This window comes from Lithobates pipiens, unplaced genomic scaffold, assembly GCF_037356315.1.
Source record: "Lithobates pipiens isolate NorthernLeopardFrog02 unplaced genomic scaffold, aLitPip1_a1.2 Scaffold_13, whole genome shotgun sequence".
NCBI classification, from domain to species: domain Eukaryota; kingdom Metazoa; phylum Chordata; class Amphibia; order Anura; family Ranidae; genus Lithobates; species Lithobates pipiens.
The window spans coordinates 82803888-82819043 of record NW_027507718.1 but is presented as its reverse complement, the minus strand read 5'-3'; the positions used below and the strand labels follow the sequence as shown (position 1 = coordinate 82819043).

Here is a 15156-nt window from a genome sequence, read left to right as displayed (position 1 = left end):
TTGTTGAGGGGACCTGGAGGCTGATCCTCTGCAGGATTGGTCTTTAATTGTGGTTTGATCTGCAAGACCTAATTCGACCAAGGCTTACTGTAAGTCCTCTGAAGAGCGACATACATATCTGGTTTCCAGATGTGTGAATTTGAGAGAAAGGAAACCCCCAATGATAAGTGATCTGGTGCTGTTGAAGTATTTGTAGCTGCGGTTTAAGAGCTCGCCTTTTAGCCACTGTAATAGGAGATAAATCTGAGAAGAGTTGCTATACTTGTCCTTGGAACATTAGGGAACCCTTTTCTCTTGCTGCTGCCAACAATTGTTCTTTTGTACGAAAACAGTGCAGCTTGGCAATTATGTCCCTCTGTCCATTTCTAATCTCTCCACAGGGATACTAGGGTGCAATTCCTGAAATAAAGCAATCAGTGGCATTCACATCCATGACAGTCTCTGGAATTCCCCTGATCCTCAAGTTGGCCCTTCGGTCCCTATTCTCCTGGTCCTCTAAACGTGACTGAAATATGACATTCTCTTATTTGAGACTATTAAATTCAGAAATGTAGTGCTGAGTTTGACTTTCAATATCATCTACACGTATCTCTAACTCTATCACCACAATCAGAGTCAGAGTCTTCAATATTTTCTGTAGTGTTTATATTGGATTTAGGAGATTTAGCCTGCTGTGAAGAATAAGGCTGTGAGGAGACTGCCGCCACCATCTTGGAAGACGGCTGAGGCAATTTCTCTTTGCTTATTCCGCTTTTAAATGTAGCTTTTGTACCCTTTAAAACCTTCCTTATATGTGCCAGAGTCTTAGTAGTAGGTTTTTCTCTCGTTTTGTGAAGAATTAGGGACTTCTGCGACCTGTAGTCCTCCGGCGCGTTTGTCACAGGAGAGCTCTAAGCCGGCATTACCATCCTCCTAGGCATCCGCACATGCGCCCCACAAACATGTTTTTTCATGCAAAAAAAGTGAGGCTCTGTTAATGATCACAAAATAACAGTGCAGCGCTAGTAATTTATGAAAGACCAAACAAACACGTTGCTTATAGCATAAAATATTGAAAGTCCCCTTTGGTGAAGGAAAAAATTAATATGAGAGTTGACAGACAAGATCTCCTCAGCGGTGATAAGGGTGCTCACAGACACAATCAATCCGTGATTCCTCCACCAGCTAGCCAAACCGCTCACCTCAATTACTGGACCTCTGAGTTAACAGATGGGTCAAACAGGCATTCACCACTTAAAGTGGTCACAGATGGAGGCTTGAATAGACAGATGAATGGGATATGATGTCCAACCACAAAAGCCGCACGTTGTTACTCCCAACCGTGGTACCATAAAGAACCAATAAAAAAGTATATAGTGCACACTGTGTAGCTAAAAATACTTTATTTATTCATAAAAATGGATACTCGCACAAGTAGCACTGTAACTCCAGCGCTGGGATGAATGGCATATAGTCTTAACAGCAGACATAGGTGCATAAGGTGGCTGCATTGACATCACAGGGTCCTCTCCCACACATATCATCCCTAAGGCTCTGTTAATTACATTTTCCATTTCTTTTCTAACTTTCTTTTGCCCACCGGGTTGTCCATCATGTTCAAGAACCAATGGAGAGTAAAGAGGGCACTTGGGGTGCTTGAGAAATTGTATGAAAAATACTCATGTGCAGGCATCTCAAGGCAGAAAGCTTTTGGGGACCATTCATGCTATGTGTTGCATTATCATTATGGTATGCTGTGTGAGGACAGCTTATTAAGTTTGAATGTGGCAGCAGTGTAGCTCTAATACAATAAAAATGCATTTTGCCTTGCATTGGCAACTACCATACAAATGCGTAGGGGAGGGCATCCTGAATAAATGGCACCGCAACCCAAAGCACCTTAGTAAGAGGCATGAAGGACCTCAGGTATAAGGAAAGATTAGCCAAACTGAATTTATTCTCCCTTGAGTATGGGTATTTAGGAGGGAATATGATCACCTTGAATAAATGCTACATAAAGTGAACTTTGTGCAAAATTCAGTTATATAGTTTATTCATTCTTACATAATGTTATTCACTTTTAGACTCCGTTCACACCTGGACAATTTGAATCATGGGCGGAATCACCGCAATGCTGCTTGCGATTCCAAATTGTGACAAATCGCGAGATGCGTGTGCAATGTCATTACTTCTTAATGGCACCCCAATTGCGACACGTTTTTGACACTATATGTCCCGCTGCAATCACAGCAAATCGCAATGTGGGGCACTGACATTCAGAAGTAGCTCCTACTCCTTTTTGTTGCGATTGCAGTGCTGTTTATCACTGCAAAATCACAGCACGATTGGGGTGCCATTAAGAAGGGCATATCACCTGTGTCCAGCAATTTGGAATCGTGGGAAGAATTGCGGCAATTTCACCAATGTTTCAAATTGCCCAGGTGTGAACTAATCTTAATTACAAGGGCCAAAGGGCATGGTTTGCGACTGGAGGAAAAAAGGTTTCTGCTATGAATACAGAAAGCTATCTTCACAGTAAAAGCTGTGAAATAGGTTCCCTCAAGAACTAGTTTTAGCCAGCTGAGTTGAATGCTGGATGTTATGAATGCACAGAACAATTAATTAGCTATTAAATGTTTATAGGTAATAACACCAGAAATTGTCTTTCCAGTATCCAATTGCCTTAGGGATCAGGGAGGACATTTTTTACCCTTATGCCACGTACACACGAGCAGATTTTCCATCTGAAAAATCTTGGATGGTTATTCCGACGGAATTCCGCTCAAGTTTGGCTTGCATACACACGGTCACACAAACATTCTCTGAACTTTCGAATGTCAAAAACGCAGTGACATACAACACTAAGACGAGCCGAGAAAATGAAGTTCAATGCTTCCGAGCATGCGCAGAATTTTGCGTGTTGGAATTGCTACAAACGATCGGCTCGGAAAATTGAGAACCTGCTCTCAATCTTTTGCTGGCGGGAATTTGGCCAGCAAAAGTCGAATGGAGCATACACATGGTCGCATTTTCCGACCAAAAGCTCTCATCTGTCTTTTGCTGGCCAAATTTCCAATCGCGTGTACATGGCATTCATTGAGAAAATGAAGCCATGGGTTTTTTGCCTCCCTCTCAATCAACTGGGTTTAGGGTTCAGTATATGGGGTTTTCAATGTATTTATTGTTTTGTTCCATTCATTGAACTAGATTGACTTGTGCCTTTTTTTTAACCTGAACAAACAATGTCATATTGCACATCCAGAGATCTATGGTTTCTTCTCAAGTAAGCTTGAGTGATTACTTAATTGATTGCAATAATAGTGAGAAAAATTGATCTACCCCTTTAATAAATCAAACATAACATAATTTATAAAAAGAATTATAAATAACAAGTGTTAATAATGAAATTAGAAAAATCCCAGTGAAGTGATAAAGTCCAATAAATGAAAAATAATCCAGTGAGAACTTAATAAATACCTAAATTGATAAAAAAACATTTATTTAAATTTAAAAATTTTTTTTTTTTTCACGAATTTTTACTTTTCATCAATTTAGGTATTAAGTTCTCACTGGACTATTTTTCATTTGTTGGACTTTTTTTTATCACTTCATTATTAACACTTGTTATAATTCTTTTTATAAGTTATGTTATGTTTGATTTATTAGAGGGGTAGATCAATTTTTCTCACTATTATTGCAATCAATTAATCACTCATAGGAGTTTATATTTAATTTATTTATAGTATTTATGCATGTGTGTGGCTTTTTCCTTTTGTGATCTTATTGTGTTTACGTGTATCTTGTAAAACTGAGCTGCAGCGATTTTTAGTTGCACTAGTGTAGATTTAGGTTTAGCGCAGTCTTTATTTTTCTTTTTACTAAGCTGTGTTCCTTGAACCAAAATTATATGAATTTGTGCAAGTCTTATATAAATTGAATTGGAATTTTTATACAAATCTTCTTTTTTTTTTTTATCTTAGAATTGATGTTGGAATCAGTGTGTTTGACTGTGGACCCGTACATGAGGTAAATTATATTAACTGAGAACGTTTTTTTCAATTAACTATCAGAAGGACCTAAGCAGGCCTCTTATGTGGTAAGATCAGAGTATTGTTAAGTTAACTAGGTATATCAGTCAGATATATCAGATGTTTTATAACGGAGTAGTCATTCTGTAGAAAAACTGGAAAGTGGTGCACTTCTACCAAGTGATAAGGTTCTTTCCTCTGAACAACTGCACATGTGAATGTAACACTACCCCTGAAGGAGTTGCTGGTTGATTGTTCCTTCTGCTGTTGGAAGTAATGACCCACACTGATAGTACCTACAGTTATTGATACGTGTGAGGTTTACAAAGGTTTTATGATGTAGCACCCTGATGTTTAGGCAGAGATGCTGTTAAATGTACTGTAGTTGCTAGGCAGCTGCCTTGGCCAATTGTTAGGAGGTCAATTGATTTCACCCTAATTCTGGAATTGCTGCACTTCTATCTTCTGTCGCTAGGTGACTGGGTACCTGAATGAATGGGGTGTCTCAGCCAATGGGCAAGGATTTTCTTGGGTCCCTTGGCCTTCTGGGAGAACCTACTTATTTGGGTAGAGTCAGGTGATCAGAGTCTGGGTGTCGTATTGCCCTGGGCTGCTAGGCCATAAGCCTTAGGCCTATCCCAGGGACATCTGGCTGCTAGGTTGTCTGAGGGCCTATTCAGAGACAAGAGAGCAGCGTAGGGTTGGGACTGCAGGCTTGCAGTCCAACCAGAAGTAATGGTTCTGCTGGCCGGAGAACTGGTGTAGTCAGAGGTAGAAGGTAAGCTGTCATCACTAAGGGACCATCAACCTTGTTACCGTAGACCACTGTCAGTAGCTAAAGCAAGTACCAGAGCAGTATTCTCACCAGCCGGGGATGGTGAAGAATTGGGAAAACTACAGCAAGTGCCCAGCCAGGGATCCAGCCAGTGGAGGTGACGCTTGCAGAGCATTGTTTGCCAAGTCAGGGACCAAGCAGGCCAGGGGGGTGATGCTTGAGGAGTATTTGTGAGTGAAAGCTAGGGACCCAGCAGGGACACAGGGGTGACGCTTGAGGAAGATACTGAGTGAGAAGATTGGAAGCACTCAGGGTATCCAGTGGCGAGTGGATCTGTTAGTCTAGTAAAAGACCAGGAGCTCAGCTGAGAGAAGTTTTACAATGGGAGATTGTAGAAGAAGTGAAAGAGTTCATTGCAACCTTTGTTAGAAACGGTTACAAGATTATTGCCATAGGAGACAGCAGTCCTACTCATGGTGTCTAGCTGGATGCTTTCCCTGCATGGCTGTCTGTCTATAGAAGTCTCAGAGTCTGCCAATTATCATTGCATCCACTAAAGGGTGTCCTGGCCCTAACCCTCTCTCCCATAGTTCTGTTCAAGAGACAATAAATCTCTTTGCATTAAAGTGTCTGGCGCCCATCAATCTACCTTGCATTACACCCACCATGCCTTGTAACCCACTCTACACAGAAGGATGTCAGCTGTCCCTAACTCTGGTGGTCACCATTAAGCCTCTGGGGGCTCAGGACCTCGCCACATTTGGTGCCCAACTTGGGGCAAAGGCGATGTTCCTGCAGCAGTCCACCATATCAACCGGTTACATCGGGATTTTGTCTGGCTCCATGGGAAAGTGGCAAGTAACATCTTTACTTGTATATACACTGTTATTATGCATTCTAACAACATGGGGAAGAACAAACAAGCCTCAGTGCCCATGGGAGTACCAGCCTGGTCTTTTGATACTTTCCACCAGCGCTGCTAGGGTTAAAACAGACCTGTTACAGATTTGGTGGTGTGCAGAAGGAAAAAGGCAGGCGCTAAAACTTCAAGAAAGTATCTGCACCAATCCATTGGCAGGGGGAGGATCCCCCGCTCTGCAGAGGAGCACTCATTGCTGCTGAGGATGCCATCTTGGGTCCGCATGCTGGAACCTCGTGGCTTCAAGGGAAACATGGCACATCAGAGAGCCCCTAGGTTTGAGGCCCCCCATCCTATATCAGCTGAATATGACCCACGGGAAATTGCCAGTTTCTTTGCCTCCGGAGAGACGATTAGATACGGGTGTAGACATGGTGTTAGCACCACTGACACACAATCCGCCAAATCACCCCACTGCCAGACTTCATGCATCCTTTCCAGAGACAATGAACAGTCTTTTGCAAGCTTTGTTTTTGTTGTTTTATTGGGGGGTACGACTTGAATAGGGATTGCGATATGGGATGCCCATAGAATTAATCATTGGCATCATATTTACAGATTTCATTTACTTTGATCATAGTTAGAGCCTGAAGATTGAATGTGCATACTTGACTAAGTAGAAATCTTATCCTGCAGCTCCCTGCAGACTGTTACTCCCTCTGCATCTCCATGGAGACTATTGCTCCCTCTGCATCTCCATGCAGACTACTGTTCCTAAGAGATCTCTATCTGTCACTGTGTGAGGGACAGAAACATCACTTATGACCATGTAAAAGTAATGGTCTTAGTTCTCTTCACCACCTGCCCAAAACTTGCTTCCTCTTGCACACTTGGTTTCCTCCTGCACAACTTGTAATTATGTTTAAGGTATAACACATCCTCTTCTAATGGGTATGAAGAACTCACTCTGAATAAGCCCCTCTACTGGCTCTGGTGACTCGCTGCTACTAAGCCTGAGGCCTGCAGAACCTCTCCCCAGAGGCCTAGTATGTAAAAGTCTATGTTCTAGGAAATGGACTACTGCTCCCAGCCAGTCCAACTTGCAAACCATGTGCCAGCCAGTCACTAGTGATGGACGAACTTCCGACGGGACGTTTCGCGAACGCGGCTGATAGTTCGCGAACCAGAGTGTTCGCGGCGGGCCCCATTGACGTCAATGGGAGGCGAACTTCACAAACCTACAGGTCAAATTTGCAGCCACAAAATAATTAATAGCTGTGCACCACATGGCCAATGACATAACACATGTATGAGGTGAATCTGGGATCGACAACTACAAGCATTCTTTTTTTATATGGGAAATTGTTGTGACAATTCAGGACTGTGGAGCGCATGAAGGCAATGGAGGAGAGGGAAGGTCAGGGACCAGGGTAGGCAAAGAGGGTGCAGGAGATGATCACCAGCAGCGTGAGATACAGCAATGACACCTGCACCGTGATAATCATCTGACAACAGCACCGTGATAGAGAGCACTGACATCAGCAGCGTGACATACAGCAATGACACCTGCACCGTGATGGAGTGATCTGACAACAGCACCGTGATAGAGAGCACTGACATCAGCAGCGTGACATAAAGCACTCACACCAGCACCGTGATATACAGCACTGACAGCAGCACCGTGATAGAGAGTACTGACATCAGCACCATGATATACAGAACTGACACCTGCGCAGTAAGCAGCCCCAGGAGGAAGTCAGCATAGTACAGGGATGGTGGGAGCCCCTCATAATGAGCATAGCACAGGGATGGTGGGAGCCCCTCATAATGAGCATAGCACAGGGATGGTGGGAGCCCCTCATAATGAGCATAGCACAGGGATGGTGGGAGCCCCTCATAATGAGCATAGCACAGGGATGGTGGGAGCCCCTCATAATAAGCAGCCCCAAGAGTAAGTCAGCACAACACAGGGATGGTGGGAGCCCCTCATAATGAGCATAGCACAGGGATGGTGGGAGCACCTCAAAATATGCACAGCAGAGGTACAGCCCCAGGAGGAAGTCAGCACAGCACAGGGATGGTGGGAGCCCCTCATAATATGCACAGCAGAGGTACAGCCCCAGGAGGATGTCAGCACAGCACAGGGATGGTGGAAGCCCCTCATAATAAGCAGCCCCAGTAGAAATATGACACCGCTCAACCTCTTCAAAGATTAGGGTACGGGCATATAGTACAGTGTGCTTTTTTTGGACAAGGAAGTGAGCCAAATGAAGAAAGAAAGTCTCTGTGCTCGAATAAAAAAATTGTTTATAGACATATACATGGTCTACTGGTCACATGTGTTGAATTCTTCCGAGATCCATGCCTCATTCATTTTTAGAAATGTGAGGTAGTTAACACTGTCGTGAGCTAGGCCAGTACGCTTATCGGTCACGATCCCCCCTGCTGTGCTGAACGTCCTTTTCTGACAGGACACTGGATGAGGGGCAAGCCAACAGTTGGATTGCAAATTGGGCAAGCTCTAGCCAGAGGTCAAGCCTGCCCACCCAGTAGTCCAGGGGTTCATCACTCCTCAGAGCGTCCACATCGGCCGTTAACCCGATGTAGTCGGACACCTGACGGTCTAGGCGTTCCCTGATGCTGGATCCGGATGACACTTGTCGATGGGTCGGCTGAAAGAATGACCTCACATCCGAAGTCACCAACACATCTTCAAACCGGCCTCTTCTTGCAGGCGCTGTTGGATCGGTACCCGCAACTCCTTCTCTGGGAGTGGGAATTGCTCCTCTGCCAGCGCACGCAAAGGCAGAATGCAGCATTTCTCGAAGCAAGGCCTCTGTGACGGCGGTAACATTTCCGCCATTTTGTGTTTGTACCGGGGGTCTAAGTACGTTGCCACCCAGTACTGGTCCTTGACCCTTATGCTTTTTATACAGGGGTCCCTATTAAAACACTGGAGCATGAAGGCCCCCATTTGCACTAAACTGGAAGCGGTGTGGTGGCCTGGCTCCTGCTCATCATCCAGGATAATGTCGTCCTCTTCATTCTCCTCTCCCCATCCACGCACAACAGGGATCCCAGAAAGGTTTAAAGCATGCTCTTCTTGCTCCTCCTCATCCGCCCCGGCACCATCCTCCTCTGACTCCTCTTCAGACTCCTGTTGTTGACTTGTCTCAGATAGAGTAGCCCCCCCTGGGAATTCATCCAGCATTGCGACTTCCTCATCTTCCTGCTCCTGCTCCTCCACAGCTTGATCAATGACACGACGCAATGCACGCTCCATAAAGAAGGCATAAGGTACCATGTCACTGATGGCGCCATGGCTGCGACTAACCAGTTTGGTGATCTCCTCAAATGGGCGCAGAAGTCTGCATGCATCGTGCATGAGCAGCCACTGGCACGGTGAAAAAACCCCCAGCTCCCCAGAACCGGTTCTGCCGCAGAGTTCATACAGGTAGACGTTAACTGCACGTTTCTGCTGGAGCAGCCTATCGAGCATATAGAAGGTTGAGTTCCATCGCGTCGGGCAATCGCAAATAAGACGTCTGACCGGCAGATTGTGTCGCCGTGATCTTCTGAAATGGGCCGAGATTTTCCTTGCCTGCTGCAAGATGTCCTGGACCCCAGGGTATTTGACAAGGAATCGCTGCACGACCAAGTTTAAGACGTGTGCCATGCATGGCACGTGCGTGATTTTGCCCTGTTTCAATGCGCTAAGCAGATTGGCACCGTTGTCACACACCACTTTACCAACTGTCAAATTGATCGGTGTTAGCCACTGATCTGCCTGTGAACGCAAAGCTGAAAGGAGTGCCGGGCCAGTGTGGCTCTTGGCTTCCAGGCACAACAGACGCAGCACGGCATGGCAACGTCTCACCTGGCATGTCGAATAGGTTCTGGGGAGCTTGGGTGGCGCAGCAGAAGAGACGCTAGCAGCGGAAAAGGAGGAGTCAGCTGAGGAGGAGAGGGAGGAGGATAGAGGAGGAGAAGAAGAGTCAGGCCTGCATGCAATCCATGGCGGTAAAACAAAATCTACACGGGTGCCACAGGTTACATGCTTGACGGCCGTCAGAAGGTTCACCCAGTGGGCAGTAAAAGTGATATACCTTCCCTGCCCGTGTTTGCTAGACCACGTGTCTGTGATCAGATGTATCTTGGCACCAACACTGTGTGCCAGAGATACATTCACTTGCCACTGAACATGGCCATATAGCTCTGGGATGCCCTTCTCTGAGAAATACTTCCTTCCTGGGACCTTCCATTGTGGTGTTCCAATGGCCACAAATTTGCGAAAGGCCTCCGAGTCCACCAGTTTATATGGCAATAGTTGGTGGGCTATGAGTTCTGACAAGCCAGCCATCAACCGTTGGGCAAGAGGGTTATCCGGCGTCATCATTTTTTTATGCTCGAACATTAGGACCACGGAAGCCTGCCTTTTTGCAGAAAAACGTGAGCTTGGCATGATGGAAGGTGGAGTGGAGGACAATTGTGAGGAGAGAGGAGAAGGAGAAATAGAAGACGAGGCTGGACGGTGAGAGCCTGGAGTGTGGCTTTGTGTGTTCCGTTGCTCCCACTCGGCTCGGTGATGGCTGCTCATGTGCCTTCTTAAGGCGGTCGTCCCTAGGTGAGTGTTGGGCTTACCGCGACTAATGCGTTGACTGTAAAGATTGCAGATGGCAACGCTATTGTCAGCAGCGGACACGTTAAAAAAAGCCCACACTGCGGAGCCATGTGCCATTGTCCTGGGAGTGCCAGATGTGACTGTACATGGTCGATGACTCGCTCCTGATACATTTGCAGTCTGCTTTGTCCCTCCTGTACAATGTAAGTTATTCCTGCTTCTCCTCCCTATCTGCTGGTCCATATCTCCCTCTGAACTCCCCTCCTCTTCCTCTCTTGTGGGCACCCACGTGACATCACTAGACACGTCATCGATGTCACCTTCCCCACCGCTATAAGTAGAGATCTCGGAGTAGGCAGCAACACCGGGGACCAACCTCCGCCTTGGGCTGATCTGGGTACTGTCGTCAGACTGCTGAGTAGCGGTTGTTGCTGCCTCCTCTTCCTGATCCAATACCAAGAGTGGCTGCGCTTCACAAATGTCTTGATATGGATCGGAAAATAATTCCTGTGACTCAAGCGGAAGGTATGTGGTGGTGGTGGTGTTGTTGGTGGTAGTGTCTTTGGGGGTGCACATAGCAGAGAGTGAAGAAGAGGGTGTAGATCGGGAGGATGAGGAGGGTGCAGAAGAGTAAGGCTGAGCGAGCCACTCAACCAAGTCTGGTGCGTCCTTTAAAGTAATTGAACACACCTTCTGCAACTTCCCACTTTGGCTCAAGCCTGTTGCTCCTGCCCTACCCCTACCACCCCTGCGGAAGGGCCTGCCTCTTCCTCTGCCTGTCATTTTTTAAATGACCCTGTGACAAAACTCTCAGTCCCTATACCGATGAAGGACTGCTGCAGTATAGGGCAGCGGTCAGCAGTAGTGCACCTCAACCCTATGTACTGTGGACCTATACCAGTCCTTATAGAATGGCAGACTGTACCTCACTCAACCCTATGTACTGTAGCACCCTAGACAGACCAAGTTACCAGTCCTTATAAGGACCTTTGTGGACCAAGTAGGTTGTGTGTGACTGATTAGCAGACTGTACGTCAGTCCCTATACTGATGGACTGCTGCAGTATAGGGCAGCGGTCAGCAGTAGTGCACCTCAACCCTATGTATTGTGGACCTATACCAGTCCTTATAGAATGGCAGACTGTACCTCACTCAACCCTATGTACTGTAGTACCCTATACCTTACCAGTCCTTATAAGGACCTTTGTGGAACAAGTAGGTTGTGTGTGAGTGATTAGCAGACTGTACGTCAGTCCCTATACCGATGAAGGACTGCTGCAGTATAGGGCAGCGGTCAGCAGTAGTGCACCTCAACCCTATGTACTGTGGACCTATACCAGTCCTTATAGAATGGCAGACTGTACCTCACTCAACCCTATGTACTATAGCACCCTACACCAGGTTATTACCAGTCCTTATAAGGAGCTTTGTGGAACAAGTAGGTTGTGACTGATTAGCAGACTGCAGCAGAAGGGCAGCAGTCAAGTATAATATTCTTTCTATATTTGGAAGAAAGAATATTATATGTGTACAAGCCTATTGCCATACCACTGATACCAGTCCTGAAAAGAACCTTTGTGGACCTAATATAGTAACAGCTACTGATTAAACTGACCCTCACTGCCTCACACACTGCTTCCTGCCTGTCCCTATATAAACTGACAAAACAGAGGCTACTGGAACAATAACTGGAATAGCACTTTTGTGGACCTGATAGTAACAGCTAATGATGACTAAACTGACTGTCCCTACAGCAGACACACCGTCCTGTCCCTTTCTCTAAACTGACAAGACACTCAGGCTGCTGCAACAATCAGTAGCACAGCAATCCTATATACACCTAACACCTATATCAGTCCTGAAAAGAACTTTTGTGTACCAAATAGCTAGCGATTTGGGTCACTGCAATCTCTCCCTGCTCCACACAGCAACCTCTCCCTATAGTGACAGAAGAAAGAATGTAAAATGGCTGCCGGATCGGGTGTATTTATAAGTTAGGGGGAATGTCCAAGTGTCCATGTGCTGTAATGTCTCAATTGGCTATCCTGTACCCCATGATGGATGTGTCATCATAGGTCTAAGTTCTTTTACTCAGTAAACACGGAAGTCCGCCGGGCGAACGGCGCCAATAGTCCGCCGAACGGGCAGACCGCGAACAGCCGAAATTTGCCGCGAACCGTTCGGCCATCACTACCGGTCACACTGATTTGACACGCATCCCCACAGTCTCTTCTCTGATCCAGGACTCTTCACTATCCACTGTGTGCATGATAAAGACTCTGCTAGTGACCGTGTAGAAGCAGAGTTTCCTTCCAGAATCCCTGGCACCTCCAGCCATCTACTGTGGTAACACACACCAACCTTCCAGCCCTGAGGCCTTGATGAGGAATTTGTCCGGACCATGCGTTCTGACAGATTCTCCTGACCCTCTGCTCCAGGAGTTCCCTGCCACCGACCATGTGGTGACACACATTGCCAATGACCATGTAGATGCAGTGTTCCCTCACAGTTCTCCTTGGGCCTCCTCCTGTGATCGCTACACCCCCCCCCCCCCAGACTGGGATGTGATGTTGCGGCAGTCTAGCACTCCATTCCGCTCATCACCCAGTCAACTAATCCCCCTCAGCAGCATGTGACCTCAGCTTATAGAGGAGGCCCGCCCCTTGCCAATGGCAGTTAGGGATTGGTCAAGGCTCCCATATGTGCTGCCTGCCACTCCAGCTCTAGGCCCAGCCTCCTCTTCCAGAACATTCTCCCTCTAAGCAGGGGAGCAGCCTCAGACTGGAGCACAGGTGGTCACACCCACTGCTACTCTAACCCCTCCCAGCCCCAGATCAAATCAGACAGGCCTAGCTTGCAGCATAGGCCTGCCTAAATTTGTCTGTGCTGAACAAACCTAGTAAAGCAGGCCCTTACTAGCACCTACCTTCTGGTAGAGGGTGCTACACAGGTTTTCGGATGGTACCTAGAGGAAAGATAGCATTGTATAGCTCTTAAAGTTCTGCAGCCATGGAGATTGTGTGCCAATGATGTTCCAGCTTTGCTGTATTCTTGTGCCCGTGGAGTTGATGTTATCACTGTAGAGAACTACTATTGGTGGCTGCCAGATCGTCACTGCCATCGCAGGTAATGAGGGTGTATTGGGCCCACAGGTATGTCACTGTGAAGGAACCTACATCCAGCACCATCGCCGCTGATTCTGGTAGGCCTGTCTCTGCCTGGGCAGATTCTTCTCCATCGGAACACGCTCTGTCTAGTGTTCCTATAGAGACCGCAGTGGAAGTGTCAGTTCCCGATGCCACTGTTCGTGCTGAGCTTTTTACAGTAACTGCTAGTCTGGAGCAAGTGGTACCAACACCTTGTCTTTGTCTCAACTGCCACTCTGGGTGTCACCGTTACCGAGGATTGTAGCCCTCTAATTCTCACTCATCTGGCTCAATATGTCCGATCATCTCGTACAAAGAAGGATGGCCGGTCTCATTTTCAGCCTCTGCGGTGCCTGAAGCTGGTGAGCCAAGAGGGAGTTGATGATACACAGGGTGAGTAGAGTGACTGTTGCATAAAATTGTTGAGATGTAGCGGATAAAAATGTCTGAATTGTACTATTCATCTCCCCAAAGCTAATAGAAGAAAAGTACTGTTGCAGTCCGCAGAGTTGCCTAAAGTGTTCTTTGAAAGGGTTATTATCGTGACATATGGCCCAGTGATCGAGCTTAAGAACCTCACTGTTACCTGTTCATAAATATGACTGTCCAACTAAGATGACGGTAATACGAGGAAGGACATTCAGCATTCATTACTACAGTAAATGCCAAAAGGAGAGTCCTTGAAGTTACCTGATCCCGGATATTACTGGTAGAAGATATTGAATTGTTTCACTGACACTATGTGGATTACAAACGTGTACTTTGGGGAATTAAGACACAATGCTGAAAAGCCCCTCCCTCTTTTGTACAGAAAATGTTTGCTAGTGGTGAACATTCCTGTTCGCTGTATTGTATTGTATTAGACTGTGCTGGACTGAATACTGCTGGCAGATACAGGGAGTGCCCACTTGAGTCGTGCTGGCTAGTACTGTGAAAATGCCAGTGCGTCTCCCTCTGAAAAGTGACCTGTGATGTTGCGTTCAGCAGGTTAGTTCTTTAACTTATGAGGAACTCTTTTCTCAGTCCCTGGCTGTCATGCGGACAGACTGAGATTACCATTGCAAGGGGACCTGTGTTCAGAAGTGCGGCCCCTTGCACCATAGCATGGCTGCTTGTTGCCTAATTGCAGCTGTGCCACCTGTCTCCGGAGTTATCCATAAGAAGAAAGGAAGTTTCTGGGAAATGTTGTTCTACCCCAAGTGGAAATATTGATTGACTCTGAAGCATCAAGGACACTGGGATATTTAGTTGGCTAAATAAAATGGGCTGTAGCAAAAAGATGCAACAATTCTTACCATATACAGTGCCTTGCGAAAGTATTCGGCCCCCTTGAACTTTTCAACCTTTTGCCACATTTCAGGCTTCAAACATAAAGATATAACATTTTTATTTTTTGTGAAGAATCGCCAACAAGTGGGACACAATTGTGAAGTGGAACGAAATCTATTGGATATTTTATACTTTTTTAGCAAATAAAAAACTGAAAAGTGGTGCGTGCAAAATTATTCGGCCCCTTTACTTTCAGTGCAGCAAACTCACTCCAGAAGTTCAGCGAGGATCTCTGAATGATGTCCTAAATGACTGATGGTGATAAATAGAATCCACCTGTGTGTAATCAAGTCTCTGTATAAATGCACCTGCTCTGTGATAGTCTTGGGGTTCTGTTGAAAGCGCAGAGAGCATCATGAAGACCAAGGAACACACCAGGCAGGTCCGTAATACTGTTGTGGAGAAGTTTAAAGCCGGATT

The 15156-nt window shown here is 46.3% G+C and overlaps 1 protein-coding gene across 1 annotated transcript in view; it reads left to right on the top strand.

The window, feature by feature from the left end:
* LOC143974144 (prostaglandin reductase 1-like) overlaps positions 1-15156 on the top strand; it is a 182124-nt gene that overhangs the window by 72487 nt on the left and 94481 nt on the right. Inside the window, exon 3 of the mRNA XM_077475258.1 lies at positions 3960-4005. Coding sequence (XP_077331384.1) covers positions 3960-4005 — 46 coding nt within the window. The remainder of the gene's footprint in view (positions 1-3959; positions 4006-15156) is intronic.